General features: G+C 26.8%; 2 protein-coding genes across 2 annotated transcripts in view; one reads left to right on the top strand and one right to left on the bottom strand.

The window, feature by feature from the left end:
- The window catches only part of LOC145836583 (sperm-specific sodium:proton exchanger-like), a 28,219-nt gene extending 14,499 nt beyond the window's left edge, over nt 1-13,720 (top strand). Inside the window, exons 16-28 of the mRNA XM_082944376.1 lie at nt 151-201; nt 3,047-3,282; nt 3,695-3,808; nt 4,310-4,461; nt 5,105-5,212; nt 5,651-5,788; nt 6,032-6,159; nt 6,552-6,622; nt 6,894-7,005; nt 7,408-7,536; nt 7,607-7,646; nt 7,875-8,026; nt 13,649-13,720. Of these exons, the coding sequence (XP_082800502.1) occupies nt 151-201; nt 3,047-3,282; nt 3,695-3,808; nt 4,310-4,461; nt 5,105-5,212; nt 5,651-5,788; nt 6,032-6,159; nt 6,552-6,622; nt 6,894-7,005; nt 7,408-7,536; nt 7,607-7,646; nt 7,875-8,026; nt 13,649-13,720 (1,503 nt within the window). The remainder of the gene's footprint in view (nt 1-150; nt 202-3,046; nt 3,283-3,694; nt 3,809-4,309; nt 4,462-5,104; nt 5,213-5,650; nt 5,789-6,031; nt 6,160-6,551; nt 6,623-6,893; nt 7,006-7,407; nt 7,537-7,606; nt 7,647-7,874; nt 8,027-13,648) is intronic.
- A 2,693-nt stretch (nt 13,721-16,413) lies between these two features.
- On the bottom strand, nt 16,414-18,837 carry LOC145835983 (uncharacterized). The gene is made up of 3 exons (XM_082943756.1): nt 18,543-18,837; nt 18,216-18,282; nt 16,414-17,366 (listed from the first exon to the last, which is right to left on the bottom strand). Exons 1-3 carry the CDS (start codon nt 18,820-18,822, stop codon nt 16,967-16,969), a joined length of 747 nt encoding a protein of 248 aa, XP_082799882.1. The 5' UTR covers nt 18,823-18,837; the 3' UTR covers nt 16,414-16,966.
- Between the last annotated feature and the right edge of the window lie 722 nt (nt 18,838-19,559).

Below are 19,559 nucleotides of genomic sequence, written 5' to 3'. Positions count from 1 at the left end.
AATTTTTTTTTTTTTAATTTTATATTTTAACAACCTTTTATAAAAATTTAAAAGTCTCACTTTTATATTTTTTACAATGTCTTTCACTTTTAAAAAGACTTTTTTTCTATGCTTTTAATAAAATAACAACATTTTTTTATATTATTGCAGGTAATAAACATCATTTTCATTGTGTTCTACCTTATTGAATTTGTTATCAAGGTTAGTTTTGAATTACTTTAACTTTGAAAAAATCGTCATATATAATATCTAAATAAAATTATTACTATTTTTAAATTGTTATCAAACTTTGAAGTAATATTATGTGAGGAACCGTAATTATTTTAATCAGAAATAACAAACTTTAAAACGAAGTTAAGTATAACTTTATAATGTACAAGAAGTATTTTCTTTATTCAAATGATACATACTCTTGTTTTTACGACAAACTTTTTCTTACTTTGCTTTAAGTCGGGTATTCATCAAGTTAGTTCTTAATCATTAAAGTTTCATCAATAAAAAACGATATTTTAAAAGCATTTTATAAAAAAATTAAAATTTGTGTTAAAGCTTAAAAGTAAAAAATAAAAGTCAGTTTATTTATAGAATAAAAAATAATTAAATTTTGATATGCAGTTATTTTTGTAAAAATTTCCGATGCAAACGTATATACTGCAATTTTTTCACCGTCAATTTACTCCACAATTTAAAAGTTCAATAAAAATATATAGTTTTTTTCAATTTTCAAGTTATTGAACTCAAACTTTTAAGAAGTGTTTCTTGCATTTTATGAAAAAATTCTATAGTAAGAATTTAGAGAAAAACAAATATAAAAACTATATGACTAAAATTTAAAAAAAAATTAAGCAAATAATGCATAACATGTATATATAACACTCTCCCAAGTTTTTCTGTGATAGTTTATACGTATTACACTACTTTTCGTAAGAACTTAACAGTAGTACAAATTTAAAATTATGAATAATTTTTAAACAAAAACACAAAAAATTGAAACTAACAAAGTAATAAGCAATATAAATAATCAGTGTAAGTAATAAATAATTAAACTCAAATACTACTAACGGATAAAAAATGGATAAATTAACTAAATAAAGACAATTTGTTGTCGAATTCCTTTTGTTTGCACAGTTCTGGTTTCTCCAAAAATATGGAGATAGCCTTCAACTTCACGAGATCAAATACACTATTGCAATGATGGATTATTCTAAATCTGGATATGTCATATTTCCTAGCACAATCTCTATTATTTATTAGATGTTCTGCAACTGAAGATCTTTTTGCTGCGTTTTTTGTTGCCGCTGACTTGACTTCTGGTTCTTTTTCAATGAATTTCAAAACACAAGCAGGTAGACGTTCTTTTATCCTGGTTTTTAAGTGCCTTGAAGTCTGACTGATATAGCTCTTTTCGCAAGAGCAATTAAGCTTGTACACTATACAACTTTTGTCTTGGTCTGGTATCGGGTCCTTCAACTGCACTTTTAATAAAGGTTTTGAAAGAAATATAACTCTTGGACACATTTGATTGTAAGATGTTTTTGTTAAGTCTTTTACTTTGCTCTCAAATACACGTGATTTTTCTCCAATATAAGGTAGTTTTAAAATTGCTGGCTACTTCTCTCATATATCCTAGGTTGATTTATGTTAATGTGGTGTGATTTTATCACCCTCTTAATCAAATCTGGTGGGTAGCCATTTTTTATTAAAATTTCTTACATTCTCTCAACCTCTAAACGAAGTAATTCTTTCGATCAGATTTTGTATGCTCTATAGTCTATGGTAAAGTGTTTTGATTAAGTTTACTTTTTGTTTCTTACTACAAAATGATTGGTAGTGTAAGTATTGCCCAGTGAAGGTTGTTTTTCTACAGACATTCGTTAAGAAGCTTGTTTTATCTTTTATTATCAATATATTTAAAATGGCAGCTGGTTGTTCTCTTCTACTTCTCTAGTGAAAGAAATTTTTTTATGTAAGAAAATAAATAGTTATTTTTACTAAAAATTTCAAAAATTTCTGCAATAGGATTGTTTATTATTCAGTTAAGAATAAAATTTGAAAGTTTGAGAAAGATTGCTTAAAAATTGTAGGAGAAGTTTTGTTTTTCATGAAATGTTCTTTTTTTGCTTTTTTAACTTCCCATTCCATAAAGATCCTATTGAACTCTCCGACTTTGTCCCCGTATATCTTAAAAACTAATTTTTATTTTAAAAAAGCGGTAAAAACAATTTTAAACTAAGTTTAAGATCTTTAAAACAAGATCAACATGTAAAAAAACTGCCTTACCCCTTACGCTCTTAAATGCAATATTTTAATAATTTGGAACATTACTTACCTATTGAGTTTTGTAAAAAACATAGATTTTATCTCTTAAAAATTGAAAAAAACTTCTTTGGAATCGTCTACCTCTATAAACCAACTAAGCATCATTCAAGTTAGTTCTGTCTTGCTAACTGTAAAAACCTCAAGAACGCATTTACATAGTCAAACATGTTTAAAAATGTTTTCTACGTTTAAATTTACATTGAGATTAAACAGCAAGTTTGTATAGAGTTTCCTCGTATTTGACATGTTTTTTTAAATTTCCGACCTGCTGATTTACCTTAAAAAATTTACAGAAGTTATATGATGTTTGAACAAAGATATTAGGGGCTTGGGCTCAAGTGCAAAAAAAAAGTTGTAGATTTAAGGAAGCTATATTTATAATGAGTACTTGAAAACAAACTTTTTTTGCAACAAAATTGACGCGAAAATGGCTACTGTGGCACAACATAAAAAGCACACAACATATAAATACAGACAAAGGACTGGGCCCGAGGCAGAAAAACATAAACTATGGTAAACAGTAAACCAAGTAACAATAAACTTCTTTTGAACTATGTATTTACAAAAAAGATATATATTGTTTTAATTAGTTTTAATTAGTTATCCACAAAACCTAAAGAACACAAAACATAGTCTAATTATTTTCAAAAGCTTACCATGCTAAGATTGAACTGTTAGCTCTTACTGAACTATATATTTACTTTTACTATTTAACATTTGAGTACAGATAATAGGGCTAGGTCCGCGGCAGTACACCAAGATATTCTGGAACAAGCTGGACGTGCTCATACTCATAAGCGCCTTCACTGAGCTAGCCGTCGAGCAAATTTTGTTCGCCACGCATGGTCAGTCAAGCACTACGCTTATCGAGTTCATGTACAACGCCGAGCAGCAAGTTGTGGACAACTCCCTCGTTTTGCTCCACCCTTCGCTCGTCAAGTCCAACAACACCAACTTCTTGAAGTTAGTTTTTGTCGGTAGTGTTTGTGAACTTAAAAAACTTGCTTGTTGAAAGTTTTGTGAACAATGTTCGTAAGCAAACGGAAAGTTTGTTGACCACGCTTAATTTTGAAATTAAGTATACAAGATTGGAAATTTATTTTTTTAATAAAACTTACACTTTGCGTGTTTTTTTTCAAAGTTTATATGTTTTTAAAATTAGTTTTAAAAATATACCTGTTTATTACAACTAAATTCTGTAATTTATTTTTTTATAGAGCTAGTTTTTTATAGTGGGAAAACAGTTCTTTTAAAAGTTACTTTTACAAGTATTAAGAACGTCGTAGTATTCGAGTAAGTAAAAATACTTGAAATTTTTATTTTTGCACTAAAAACGTTTCTTCTAATAACCCGGTAAAACTAACTCTTACTTTAGAACGTTCGGCTTTATCAAATTTCTTCGGGTGTTCCGAACGGTTCGAATCTTGAAGATCACCAAATCAGCTCTGCCCAGAGTGCAGAGGAGAGCCGCTCGCCAAATTGACAAACGGTAAGATGCTATTTTATTGTACTTTTTGTACGAGTTTTTCTGTAAAAATAAAACAAAAAAATGATTTTTTTTTTCTGCCTATTTAAACTTTCGTATGTGTATATCATGTAATATACACAAATAATTAATAAATTTTATTTTTGGGTTTTCGTAGTGTTAAGGTCACAACATATTTGTTTTATTTAGTTTTAAACTTTTTTTTGTAACACTTGATTATCGTTATGCTCTTTTTTTTTCATGGGTCCAAACTAAACCAAGGTTTGAAACAATTAATCTTAATTAATTTCGAATCTGGTTTAAGCCCAATGATTTGAAACAAGTATTAGTTTGAAGAAAAATCTGTTCAAGTAAATAATTTTACAATTTTTACGATATCTATCTTTTATATGTTCGAACAACAAATGTAACTGCAGGGCATAATTGCCATAAGGACCCAAGCGTGTAGCGAACTATTACACAGCTTTGCATGTGATAATTCTAAATTCATGTCAACAAATGTAGGGTGGCTTACGAGTTCAACATAGGAAAGGGTTTTTTGTTCGGGGAGGAGGTGATAAGCAAGCTTTTGCATTCTATATACGTAAGGAGGGACGTTCTGGACATGCTCATCAAAAACAACGAACAGAACAGAATCGACTCCACATACGAACTTCGTTTGTTTTTTATTGTTACATGCGTTTCTTTTTGCACATTGCTAGATGCTGCATGCAATCTAGTTAAAGGCTTTTAAATTGTTGTAAACGTAGATAGCTCTTGTAAAAAATTATTTTTAATTATAAAAACATTTTGAACCAAAACATCAGATTACTGGTTGTTTTGGTTGTATCTGTTTTAAATGTTACCTTTTTATACAGTTTGAGTACAACACGAAAACTTTTGATATGATTGTTATGGAAGTAAAAAGTTTTGATAAGAACTGCTTTTTTATCATAAAACTTTAGAATCGAAACAATTGTTTACTACAGTAAAAAAACTTTAAACAGTGTAGTTCTTAAATCAAAAAACTTTTTTTTTTACAAATTAGTTAAAGTAAATATAAACTAAAGTGTTGAGTTTTTATTTAACTCATTTTATTTTTGCAAAAATAGCATACATGTGTGAATTAATTTTTAATCACAGAATGTAATCTAGTAAAGTACTATTTTAAATCATAATTATAAGCTTAAGTAAAATGCAATCAGTCAAAATTATAAACATATCTTCATACGATTTTTTAGACATGTTTCTTCTACATAGTTAGTTTAAAAATTAAGGTAAGTTATTCGGAAAAGTATTTGTTATTAAATATCATGCTAGGTCAACTGCAGAGAGAATACGTGAATGTTGGATCGAGAGCTCGCACGAAAAGTGCCATAAGAACTATTCTCAACAGTTTGTGGGACTATGTTGAACAAAAACTTACAGGTTTTTTTGTAAAAGCATTTTTTATCAATATTTCTAGTTATTATTTCTCAACAAAAGTTGTTCAGAATAGTGATCCTCAATGTTTCAAAAACTGCCCACATTAAATTCCTTTATATAATTTGTGCACACTATACACCTCAGTATAAATTTTATCACTATTGAAACTAGTTTACTAAAGTTAAATTATTTTTTTAGGAAAATGTACTAAAATAGTGAAGAAGTAACTATTTATTAAAAATACCTTTTTTTAACTAACTAAGATATATCAAACAAATTTAAAATATATATGTCTATCCTCATAATTATTAAAAACTCTTTAAAATTTTTACCTTTGAAGCCTTAAAAAAACTGTAAAGTACATTTAAGATACACGTTTTTTTACAGTTTTATCTGATCGTATAAACGTCATAAAGTACTAATGTACTATTTTCTTAACAGAGGGAATTTTTAGCGAGCACGAAAAGCTGCTGATTCATTACGAAATAAAGAAGCAGATGACGATAGAGACTTCGTTTCCATGGGAGCTGCCCCAGAGAGACCCCAGTGTTATTTTGCAGCACATTAGTTGGATTGCAGGTAAATTGAATATTAGGAAAATGTAGATTGTTAGATATTTACTTTACTGAGATAATAAAAATTAAGACTTATGTACTCAAATAAACTTTTTTTTCAGTAGTTTTAGCATTTTACAAGTTTATTGCTAAAAACAAACTAGTTATAAAACATTTTTTATACAGCTGTTTATTAAACTGTAAAGTAATCAAGCCTTTTAAATTAAAATTGTAATTTAAGTTAAAAACTTAAGAAAATTAATTAAAGGAAATAGAAAAATGAAGAACTATTTCTTCAAACGAGCAAAATTAAGAAACTACGATTTAAACGAATACGTTTTACTTGATAATGACGTTTCTGACGGAATACATATAATTGTTTATGGTATGGTTAAGGTATGAAAAGTTTTTAAAGTATTAGTCCTTTTTATCATACTAGCTGGTTTGATTTAGAAAAACTTAGTTGTTATATAATTAATCATATAACTCAAATATAAGTATTTGAAAAAAATTTTCAACTATTTAACATAAACAAACTCTCAGTTTTTAATCGTTTTTATATTTTAAGTAATTTTCATCAGATTATTAAAGTTTAAAAGAAAAAGTAGCACATTTTTTATCTACCACTTAGTAGACATAGTTTTTTACAAAATAATAAAAGCTATACTGTTAAATAAACTTACACTGTTTAAAAAAATAATAAAATAAAATCTACGCTTTTTGTTTTAGAGTTAAGTTTTTGCAATATTAAACCAGTAAATAGTTTCAAAGTACTTAAAAAACTTTAGATCGAAGGAAAACCTGACGGTCATGTTAGTTTTATTCCGTTTTATCCGGAGAAAATGCACCGATACAGTAGGTTAGTGTTAATTAATATAAATATGTTGATAGAAATTTAAAAACGTACAACTAAAGCTTTTTTTTTTGTTTAGCCTTAGACTGTTCAAAACTAGTACAATTTAAATTTATACACTGATATATTATACATTTTATATATATCAGTGTAAAGTATAATAGTTAAGTTTTTTTAAACAAACGAAACTATATCCATCTCTACAATTTATCTTAAAAACTGATCTTTTAATAAATCACTTAAAAAAACTAGACAAAAGTAAAGTGATAAAATTTAGAGGCAAAGAAATGTATCCCAACTATCTTGGTGCCGGTTGCGTATTAGGGGAATTCAGATTCATGACAAACTCAACATTTAGTCCAGCTGTGATTTGCGAAACTGCTGTGCAGGTTTTTTTATTATTATTAATATTTTTAAAGGCAAAAAACCTCAGTTTTGTTTAAACAAGATTACTCAAGCTCAATCCAATATGACCAATTATATTTTAAAACTAACTACTGGTATTTTTGGTTTATACTTAAACAAAGTTTTATCAACATCCTTAGCTGTTTAAAACTTTATTTATTTTTTACCTTTAATTGTGCTAATCTTTTAATTAACAGATTATTCAAGTGTTTTAAAAGGTTTGACTAAAACTATTTGTTATCAAAAAAAGTATTTTTTATCATGTTGTACTAAAAGTAGTTTTTCTGTTATTTGAACAGCATTACAGGTATCTTTTTGCGTAACAATCCATCAGTTTGTTACTAATACTTTTACAAACTTACATATGTTTTGTTTTTAATGTCCAGACTTTATTTCTGCCGCGTGATGTACTTGAAGAGGGCTTCGAAAGATTCCACAACCTCGAAAAACGAATTTGGAAGATCTTGTCATTTCGAATTGCGTTGCCGTTGTATATTGCCAGCAGAAAATACGAGGTTCCTATTTGTAATCATAAAAAAATGTTTAAGTTGTAATTAAATTAAGAATAACTGTTTTCGTTTGCAGGGTAAAACCAGTCTAGTTGTGGCTCATCATCTAATTGAAGGTAAGTTTGTTATTAAAATGACAATAAACTAAAATAAAAGACTGTTCTGTCTTAATGGTAGCATATGTATTTAAGGTTACATACGAGTAAAAAATGGAAAAGTTTAATAAAATAAAATCTTAAATTAAATTAAATCTATGACAATATTCGATATAATCGTTTTTCTTTTTAAAACCATTTTACACTACGTTTGCTGGAATATTAATTGTTTCGACTATTTATTCACAGGTTACCCAGTAGAACTGAGTGATATGAGGTCATACTATTACATCGATGACGTCAGCGTTCAGGAAGTGGTTCTGATATACGGGCAGGTGAGAGACCTGATGACCGATGAACTCATTACCGGACCTTGCATCATTTCCGATGACGTTGTTGAGGTTAAAAACTTATTTGATTGTTGTTTTATAAAATATAGCTACAGTAACCTCTCGCATCTTTACGCACTCGTGACGTTACGCACTCTCATTTAGTTACGCATTTTAGAATTCTAAAAACCTCAAAAAAAAAAAAATTTTGCACAAATCATGGCATGAAATTTCATTCCTACTCAAAAAATTATATATCTTTAATACAATGCAAGACAAGTTTATCCTTATGTGGGCAAAGGTCAAGTTAAAAAAAGTTGTAGTAACATAAACAATTTTTATTAAACATTTTTCTTATATTTTATATATCTTTGTTCAAAGAATAAATCTGTTACAGCACCAAATGCATATTTTTGTTAAAGGCTATAGAAACAGTTTTCATTAAAGACACCACACCATTTTTTAATTGTAAACAAATGCAAAATTATAAATTAAATTTGCTAAGCAGAATAGAATATAAATGTTAAGTATCAAATAAGTCACATATAATTAAAGATAAAATATACTTATTTTTAAAATTAGTCAAGTTTTTCTACAAGTTTTATTATTTTGTATAAATTTTAATTCTTTTTTTCAATAAATGTATAGTATAGTTTTATCTTTTGTTTTCATATTTATAAACAAAGTAAAGAAATTGTTAAATGTGGGAAAGTCTTCAGTCTCCTTTAACTAGAAGCAATATCAAAAAAAAACAGCCATTATAGTATGTATATTTGGTACCTCTCGTATCTTTACGATATCTCGTATCTTTACGCATTTTTTCTGTGGACACAATGTGCGTAAATAAGCGAGAGGTTACTGTACTTTGAATAATTTACGGTAAATATGCAATTGAAAGATGGTCGGGTTTCAACTGTCTAAATTGAAATTAATTTGAGCATTTTGAAACGTTTATAGAAGTTTAACAAAATAAAATAAACCTTTACAATTTACAGTAGTTGTACACAGCTTAAATTTTTGTAAAATTTAAGGAAAATGTTATTAAATATTTCACTATATATTTTTTTTTCTTTTATAATACTAGAATTCTTGTACGATCTAACTACATGCAGTTTTTATTAGTAAAACATCTTAGCTTGTGTTTTATAACTGACTGAAGTTTTAACTATAAATGCAGGTTTCTTTAAATGAAGAATTTTCAAATACAGCAATTTTATTGGTTATTCCAGTTACCGAAGCTTCACTTTTGAAGTAAGATTTTTACTGTTAAGTTTTGTTTAAAATAATAAACATACATTAAATAAACATAAATAGTTTTTGTCGTTATTGAGAAAAAATGTATAAAACTTAATTGTGGTGAACTATAGTTTGCAGTAAGTTTTGTTTTTGTATTTAATACATACTAAATGTAAATTGCATGTAATATTTACTGCAAGTATGATAGAAATTTTAACTAATTTATGCTTGCAGTGGAAAAAAAACACGGATAAATTGAATTCTTCTCGACAAAATTTATTCTTGCAATCAGAAAACGAAGTTTACAACAAAAAAATTTTTGCTCAGAATTTCTATACACACTCTTTTTTTTTCTCGAAATAAATAACTAATCAAAGTTTATTTTTTTAAAACTAAACTTTTAATTAAAATAGCTTGGATATATCATATTTTAATGATATAATTTTTCTTTATACTTTTACTTGACTTACTTTCAACTTTAGTTTCAAATGATAATTTATAACTGTGTTTAGCTAGCTGTTAAAAGTATGCTTTTATAGTGTTAAAAATAAAAAAGAATAATACCTTTTTTTTGTTTGTTTCAAAATACTATAAGGATAAAACTTGCAACATAACTTTATAGATTTAGATTGTTTTATTTCTAGTTCTTTATTTCAAGTAAACTAGCAATATTTTTGTGAGCTAAGTTTAAGTTATTTGTACAAATTTGTTTAAATTTCTTAAGATTTTAAGAAAAAGTAAAACATATTACTAAACAATTTTTAGCACATAAAAAACTATGGTTTTTAAAATATGTTCGTTAACGTATTTTGGGTTTCGGTTTAAGTATTATTTAGTTAAAATTCATGTAAAATATTTTGTAAATCTTGTAAAATTTTATTGCAATTACATTAGTTTTAAACAGTTTACATGATAAATACAAAACTTAGTTTGTATATTAACTTATTTTAGTAGAAACTAATCTTTAGTAAAGCTTAAAAACACAGCAGATTGTACTTATAAAGTTATAAAAAACTTTTTAGCATGGTCACCAACTGGGTTCTATCTCTCTTTTTAAGACATATTTTTATGTATTGCATGAGCAAATAAAGATTTGTTTTAAAAGTAAAAAAAGCTTCTTATGTTTTAAAATCATTTTTTAATTTCTTCAAGTTAGAAACTTAATAGTTTATGCTTTTACAAAACCTAATTTCAAACATTTGAGCAATACTGATTGATACTTGTAAAAGACGAAAATTGTACTTATTAAAGGTAAAAATTTTAAAGCACTATTTATATTTACATTATAAGTCCAAACTTAGTTTAACCACAAACTGTCATTGTTTTATTTACGAAAAAAAAACAATTTTATTTAATACCAAAACTTAAGTCTTTTGTCCTCAGCTCTATAAACTGGGCCCATTTTCTTTGGAGGATTGTCGTCCATGGTAACCTTGTTGTTGAAAGTCAATCTGTCTCCATAGTAGTTATAAATGTTAAGTTTTTTACTAAAATATTCAGTAAGTTGCCTACACGTCATTCAACTATGCATTTAGGTTGATGCACTTTCTTACTTTTATTTGGTAATCACGGATGTATCTTTTCAATTCAGGGTTGACTGCATTCTCAACATTTGTGTGCGTGTTATTAATTATACTGTCGTTTTAATACCAAATTTACTTACAATGTTAGGTTAGGAAGTGCTACTAAGCTTTAAACAATAATAAAAAATTTACAAAAAATCAAAAAAATCTTTTTTTAATGAAAGACCTAAAAAAAATTAGGTTTAATAAACAATAAAAGCCTTTTATTTTTAAGACACACAATTGTACAAACTGCTATTATGAATACTGTACTGCCGGTTGCAACTAAAACTCACAGTATACACTGCTTCTTGGCCTTGCTTTTATAATTATAATTTTTTTTAAATACACTGTTATAATGTATAATTTTCTTAAGTTGAATTTTATAAAGCCTTAATTTTATTAAAGCAAACAAAGACTACTTTAAGATTTGTTATTGTCACTAAAACTGTAACATTGTAATAAAAACTAATAGTTTTTACCTACAAAACTATTATCACTCATCGACAGTACGATTTTTGCTCTGCCTATTATTACTATACCTTCAAAACTGTAAACTCTTCTGGTATATTCTGGCGTGTCGGGAGAACTTTTTTGATAGAAGTGTTCTGTAAATGATTTGTTTTTTTTTTTCATTTAACAGTTTTAGTTTAGTTTAACTTAAATAAATGTTTTACCTTCAAAAAAATCATGTATTTATTATTATTAAATACAGTCAACCAATGCTTAAAATTTTAAACTTAAAGTCAGGGGTCGGCGAATTGCGGCTTGCGGGCCTCATGCGGCCAATAAAGCTTAAATCTGCGCCCCACGAGATACTTTTTAGCTATAACAGACCTTTAAAAACAATAAAATAAAAGTTTATACTGTAAAAACTTACAAATAGAAAATAATTTTAATTACTACTAATTACTAGTTCTCTATTATTGCTTAATTATCAAAATTTTGTGTGAAATAGTAATTTTTATTGACTACTTAAACTTTTTTAGATAACAGCTGCCCCGAAGACTTTTTCTTTACACTCTGGCCCACAGTGGGCTAGAATCGCGCTGAACAATAAATAGGCTTATACAGTTGAAGAAACTTATGTAAACTACATTAATCTTCTCTAATGTGTAACTTATAATATATTTCAAGTATTAAAAAGTTGTTACAGACTTCAAACTAAAAACTTCAAGGTTTTGTGGCTATTAAAGCTAAAAAAAAGTGTATCACGAAAAAGTAAAATAAACTGATTTTTTTGTAATAAAATTTTAATTTTTTTAAACTATGTTACAATTGACTTTTATAAGTATTGAAAGGAACATTTCTTAAAAATTTCAGGTATTTATTTCATAAAAGGTAGGAGATAAATTTTTACTGATTTCTATTTATTTGCCGTTTTAGTTTTCTCCTCCTATGAAGAACCTGTTGCACTCTCCGACTTGAGCATATCTCAAAAGATAATTTGAATTTGAAAATCTGTAAACAGCAACTTATAGCTTAGTTAAAACTCTACAAAGTAGTATAAAGTTAAAAAACGTGATTTACCTTTTTTTTATGCCCTCATTTTATTAAGATAATTAGTTGTATAATTACTGTAGTATCCTCAAAACCAAGACTTCAAAAAAAATTAGTCTACTTAAACTAAGGTTCTTTGAAAAAAATACACATTACACATATTTATGTAGCTCTCGAGAATAATACGTTAGCAATTGAGTTTTTACTGTATTAATGGCAAAAACTGTGAGAAAATACGTATTTTTTCTAGTTCTCTAAATTATTTTAATTTAATTTTTTAAAATTTTGAAAAAACTTTTCTTAAAACTTATAAAACATAACTTTAAAACACCTTAACTATGAAAAAAAATATTTCAAAAACATAAATATCTATACAGTTTTGTTTTTTAACGATTTATTTTTAATTTTTAAACACAGATAATTTGATCTTTGCAAAAACCCTTCAACTCGTCTCGAGCCAATTGGCATGACTTCTGTTCGAAACAGAATTTTAGAAATTAGTTAGAAGCTTTAAATTAAAGACAAAGTCAAAAAAAAAATTCCCTATTTCGAGTTGCTGGTCCACTGTGTCGCCCGCAAGCTTTTTTTTCAGAAAAATTTTCCTGCGACTTGTAAAAGGCTGCCGACTTCTGTGGTAAATAGTACATTTATATTCTCAATATTAGACTTAATTTTGCCTACAGTAACACCAGTTATGTAGTAGGAAGTGGATAGCAAAATATTTTCTATATATTTTTACGTATAACATCTGAGGAAAAGTGTAAAGACACAGTAAATTTTTGGACTCTAAACAAAATTTCTGCGAGATTCTAAAAAGAGCATCAGAAGAGATGTGTCAGTAAAAGAAAGAAATTGGTCAGCAACATTATAGACGGAAAGTATCTTTTAGATTTTTATTTCCTAGCTGCAGCGACCGGCGCAAGTAGGAAAGCAGTCATGTCCTCTGTAAACAAAGCTGATATACAAGAAGAAGCACAATCATGTGAAGCAATTAAAAGTGAAACATAAAAAACTAAAAGTTTTTAAAGTGGGTACAGCAACTCTTTTTCTACAGACACTGCATTCTGTAGCAAACACAATGGTAAGCCAAAAAGCAACCTTTTGTATATCAGACTGCTGCAAGTCGTTTGCAAAGAATAAGTCGGTTGAATACCAAAGAGAAGGCACACTTGAGACAGGCATTCAGAAAATTTAAGGTGTTGTAGCTAATCTGGCTAACAAGCCGAATCATTTACCCGATATTGAACACATTAGGAATGCTGAAAATGCTATTGACAGATTGGATCTAAAGATGAGTCATAAATTGCAAGTTCAATTTGCTGCTGATAACAGAAAAAGAAAGGTATAAGTCATCTAGCCGCCTAGGCAATAGACGATTGCGTTCTCAACACTACAGAGGCTCAAAATTTCCCTGCAGAAGTCACTACTAGTCCTCATCGAGGGATATAAGCCCCAGTCCAAGACATAATAGCAGTAGCAGCATATATTATGATCAACCTAGCAGATATAAAAAATTTATTACAGTACTATCCAGGAGCAAATCAAATAAAGTAGAAGCCAGTACAATGATTCACAGGTGTTTCATAGTAGCTTAGAAATATATCCAGTCATGATTTTCATAATTCTCTTGATAACAATGGTGAGCATTCTAATGGTACTACTACTAGCCAAGTAACTACAAGTCATATAGAAAAAGAGTACGTTCCTGCTTCAGTGGTTCCGAGAAAAAATGTTGTACCACTTGCATAACGATCATATGCACCAGAAAGACTTTAATGTGAAGTAAATGGTATAATAAAGCAATAAGCATTTCCATTTGACCGAGATGGACTTAGTGTAGACTTCTAGATAACTCAAATTGTATGCACTTTAATTTAGATTCTTGATTTTTTTTAAATTATGATGAAATTCTAAGTAATACTTTCTACAATTTTTTTTTGTGTCAAATTTTTTCAATTTTTCTCATTCCCTCTAAATAAAAAGTATGGTTCGAGCTTTTATTGAGTCAGAGGGATGTAGAGTTGATTAGCTCATTACATCGTACTTCATTAACTATTATATTTACAGATTGAATGAAGAACTATTTTTCAAACAAAACCACACTAAAAAAACGACTTACAAAAAACACCCCCTAATAATCAAGTGTGCAAACATATATTGTTTAATGATTTACTGTCCATATGTTTTGTAACCACTGTTATAAGCAGTGTAATTATAATATGGATTGAATATAAAAAATTTAAGGCAGTTTTAAGATATTTTTGGTGATTAACTTCTACATTTAAAAGGCTCAGGAAAAAAGGAAAGACTTATAGAAATTACAATAGATTTTCAAGATATGAATTTAGATATAAAAGCATATTTGTAATAGTTATAAATTGATAAGAACTCTAATAAATATTTTTAAAGAGGGAAATTTTACCAAAAAAATCAGATTTATAAGTTGAAAAAAACTTCATGTGTTTGAACTTGAAACATTGTTTAACAGTATTTTGATTATACATTTGTCTATATTTAACTTTTTTAAATAGATATTTTAAAAACTTAAAATATTCAATGTTTTGTTTTTACTGAGACTAAAAACTATACACGAGTGCATATCTTTTTAGCTAAGAAAATAAATTCTACTACAAGACCAAATTAGAATCAAAAAACTATTTTTCTTCAATTGCTCTATACAAAGTTGTCAAAGTTTTTTGAAAAATTTTACCAGGTTTTTTTAATTTCTTCAAGGATTTTAAAATTACAAATTTATTTGTCATTTTGAGTAAGAAATTAAGTTTATGGTAAAAAAGTATGAGATAATGAGAAGATACTGTAATAATACTTTAATTGTGTTTTACAATAAATAAAATTATAAGTGGCACAAAAAGTTAATAATGTATATGATATACTTTTCGTACCTAAAAATATTTTATAATTTTAGATGTAAAAATTGTTTAAAATTCCTATTTTTTTAATGATTTTTGTACAAAACTTCACTTTTTTTCTCACATTCTAGTTTTTTTGGCTACGCTGCATATAATTTTGAACCTAAGTTTATCTTAAGTTTAGAGTTTAGTAAAAATAACAATAACTAGCCATTTAAACTTTTATTTTGTTACTTGATGAAACAAACATATTGCATAGTAAAGGACATATTCTGTTTCAAATAGAAAAAACTGGCAAACTTACTTTTATGTACAAATGCAAATAGAAAGCACATTTGCCATTGTGGTGATAAGTGTATCGCCCAAAATTACTCGAGCAGAACATTTTAGTTAGGACAAAGATTCACATTATACTAAAAAACATTAAGTTCTGACAACCTTGCTTGGAAGCTTCTAATTATGACTAAAATATTTTTTAGCTTTTATTTAGGATTTAAAAAAAAAATCTTGCAATACAATAACATATATTTAAGGAAATGAAAAGTTTGTATTTATTTAAATATTAAATATAAATAAACACATTCGATTTCGATTCAACTAGAACAACTTCCATATATTTGTTTAACTTTGTCGTAAGAGCAAAGTGAGGATGTACTCTTAAAATAAAAATTGTTATTTTCAATTTAAAACAATAGGATGTTTTATAAAAAGCTAAACTTGACAAAAAAAGATTTTTGTCTTATTACAATTTTGATATTATAAGGAACTATAATAAACTTTAAGCAAGTTATATAGGTTTAATACAAAATATTTAAATTGACAGATTGTTAGAGAACCTTTTTGTTAATTTACAAACAAGGCGCCGTGATAGGCGAATCGTGTAGCCTAGCTTCTTGGAGGTATTTAATGGTTATATGTATATAAAAACTTAAAAGTAAAGATACTCTACTGTTTAACATAACAACCTATAATAAGTTAATAACTACATACATTAAAATTTTAGATTAAAAAATGTATCAGTATATAACTAGGAAGAAGATTGTTTATCTATTAAGGATTAACCTCAAAGACAAATTTGATACTCAAAATGTTATAAATTCTTCAACTTAGTTGTAGTTTGTCCATAAACTTAAACATAAGTAACATAGCAAAGTCAAAATTTTATTAAATAAATAATATGTAAAACCTATCTTGAACCATTGATAAAATACTTTTATTTTTGCTAAAAAAAATGTTTAACATCTTTGAATAAAATATATACCCTACTTTAAATTTTATAAAAAAGGGTCAATAGTAAAACGAGTTGTAAGTTTGCTAAAAAAAAAAATTAAGCTATATTTCATGTAAAAATGTTTTTTATATATAATACTTCATAAAACATTATCTATTTCATTCTGAGAATAAATCACAATAAATTTTAGCATGCAAAGGTATAATCGTAAAAATTTTAAACACTTATTACCAAATCCAAAGATTAATTTAAGACTTCAGTTCTCAGGTTTTTAAATATTAACTTACTTAAATATTTTTTTTTAAACTTTTGGTATCCAAAAGTGACAGAATCAAATATAAACTATTTCTAAACAACTAACTTACTAGTTTAAATAAACGAGCATTTTTCTATACTCATGGAAAAAACTTTCAGTAAAGTTAAATACCTGTGTAATTAGTATTAACACTATTTTTTGAAATCATTAAGTATGCTTTTTCATCAACTTTACATTAGATGTGCTTAAAATACTTAAACTCAGAAAACTGAATAACTTTAAAAATACCTCTAAAAATTTATTTTAAATGTACAAAAAATTGTATAATATTACATAATTTTAAATAAAAAGTCAGAATTAAGTTTTTCTAAGCATATGAGCAATGATGTAATAAGTTCCAAAAACAACAGCTGATCCAATTACAAATAATTTGAAAATTCTTTTCCCAGAACTCCAAGTTGGGTTGATGCTGGCAGCCAGCTCGTTGTTCCTCCTGAAAATCACCAGCTTTTCTTGTATCATCCGATCTTTTATATCCCTGCTCAATTCAAAACTATCCATAGTTTTTTTAAGGTGATTTTTTAAGGTGAGCCTTGACACTTCAGGTGGTGTCTCGAATGAAGAGACTCCTCGATCTCCACTTCGAAGTCCCAAAGAGTTGACAATGAGCTTTTTGAGGATGAAGCCACCGCTGAAAATGGCCAGGTACATGGTGTGCATGTACACGAGAAGCAGTTCTGGTTGCTCGTCAGTCACGCTGTTTGGTTAAAAACAAAGTTTATAGATGTAAGTTTTAATATAACTTAAGAATTTATAACTTTCAAATTTAACTTTGACAAAAATAGCTGAATAAAAAAAGTCTTTTTAGCCCAAACATTCTGAATTTTTGAGTAAGTTATATAGAATTGCTCTTATTGGTTTTACGTTATACCTCTAGTAAATTGTATATAATTTAAAATGTCCAAGCCTGACTGTATGAGAGTAGACTTGTACAGCAGCTATCAAAACTAATATTTTTAAAGGCAAAATGTTGACAGGCTCAAAATAATAAGTTTTTAAAGACATGTTATTGCACAGTGTGAGCAGATATAATAATTTTTCATACGAATTGATCTGTTTTAATGTGGACGTTTGATAAGTTTACTTTTTTTATAACTAGATTTAAAATTTGAAGTAAAATCTATTTTATAGCAATTATAATTGTTTTCACTTAGTTACTTTCAACTTTTTTAATGTATAAATAATTATAGATGCAATTTAGTTAAAATAAGTAAATATACAAATTCCTAAGTAATTTGTAACATACAAAACTAGATGACAATTTTTTTAATGCAACAAAATTAAAGAGAAGAATCACTTAACTTTGTAACAATTTAAACTAGTCTGAGTTTAATAGAACACTGAAACAAATTTAAGTGAAGGACAACTTGTAATTTAAAGTATTTAGAACTTTGGTATTAGATATTATAGCACAAAATATATTTCTATACACAAAAGGTAAATAATTTGGTAAAACAATTATAAATAGTCATATTTAAAAATGTTTATTATAAAAAGTACTACTTCAATTAAATACATTTAAGTATGTGACATATTTGATAAGTACCTGCAAATGTGATTTGTGTAATCCATAGCTGCAGGTGAACAATGTTGCAATTCTTTCCAACCTACACCTATTAACAAATTCTAAATTAAAATTTCTAGGTAAGCAGCTTAACTGAAATAAAAATATTTTAAAATTTAGGTAGGTTAAGACTTTAAATTTAAAAAAAGTGCACAGATAAAATAATTCTAAATTGCATTATCTAAGGTTCAAAAGATAATTGAAAATTAAAATTAATTTAAAAACATAACTGTTACTAGTATATGTATAAAACTTAATATGAATACTTCAAACTAGACACTACTTATTCTTTATTAAGCTTTGACTTACCCAGAAAAAAGCTAAGGTCTTCTGCAAATCCTGGAGTTCTTGACATTTCAGGCAACCATAGTGCGTTTACTAAGTCATTGCTTTGATGTTTTTGAACTTGACTCTCTATAGTTTCATAAACAGCATAAAAATCTCGTAAGACACTTACATACAACTTTTTATCCGTTAAAGCTATGGCTAATTTCAAACTAACAAATTTATCTGCTTTATCATGAACTGATTGAGTTTTTACTTTGAGTTCTTCAGAAAAACTATCAAAGTCATCATTTTTAGAAGCCATCTTTTGTAAACTTATATTGCTAAAAAAAATTATGTTTAAAGATTGTTGGACCATCCATCATTAACTTAAAAAACACTTGAATAATTTGAAAAAATCGATTTATGTTTTAATTAATATGTACTAAACTTTGTTTTGTATATTAACTTTGTAATTTAGGATAAAAAATAAAATTTAAGAATTTATGTAAATGAAATATCTATCAAGTTTAACATATTTCTCATGCACTATTTAGTAGGTAAATAGAAACAAACAACAAGTATCCTTTAAAACTACAGCATAATGGTTTAAGTTTTTATAAAAATTTTGTTTTATCTATAGTGTTAGATAAATTATTTTCTTGTTTAATAAAAACATTTATATTTAGTTAATTTATTTTACATGTTTCTCCAATAATGTAGAAAGTTAAACTATAACTAACAAAGTTAAAATACTTTTTAGTTAAACCTTTTTAAAAGTCATTTAGTATTTAAAACTTCTTCTTGTTTTTATGGCAACTACTATAATGGTTTTTAGGTTTAATAAACACTCTTTCATACTTGAGTAAAAAATGACAACTAAAAAAACATCTTTTATGTATATTTTTTACAGACTTTTCAAAGTGGCAAAAGTGTTACAATTTACAACAAGTTTTATATGATAGTTATGTTTGTATAATACTTGTTACTTTTGTTGTTCTTTTGATTGTTCTATAGAGATTTTTTTTTTTTGAAAAATTAAAATGTTTTGTTTCATACTTT

Source organism: Thalia democratica, chromosome 5 (assembly GCF_965202585.1).
Source record: "Thalia democratica chromosome 5, ktThaDemo2.hap1.1, whole genome shotgun sequence".
NCBI classification, from domain to species: Eukaryota; Metazoa; Chordata; class Thaliacea; order Salpida; family Salpidae; genus Thalia; species Thalia democratica.
This window is presented reverse-complemented; position numbering and strand designations above follow the sequence as displayed.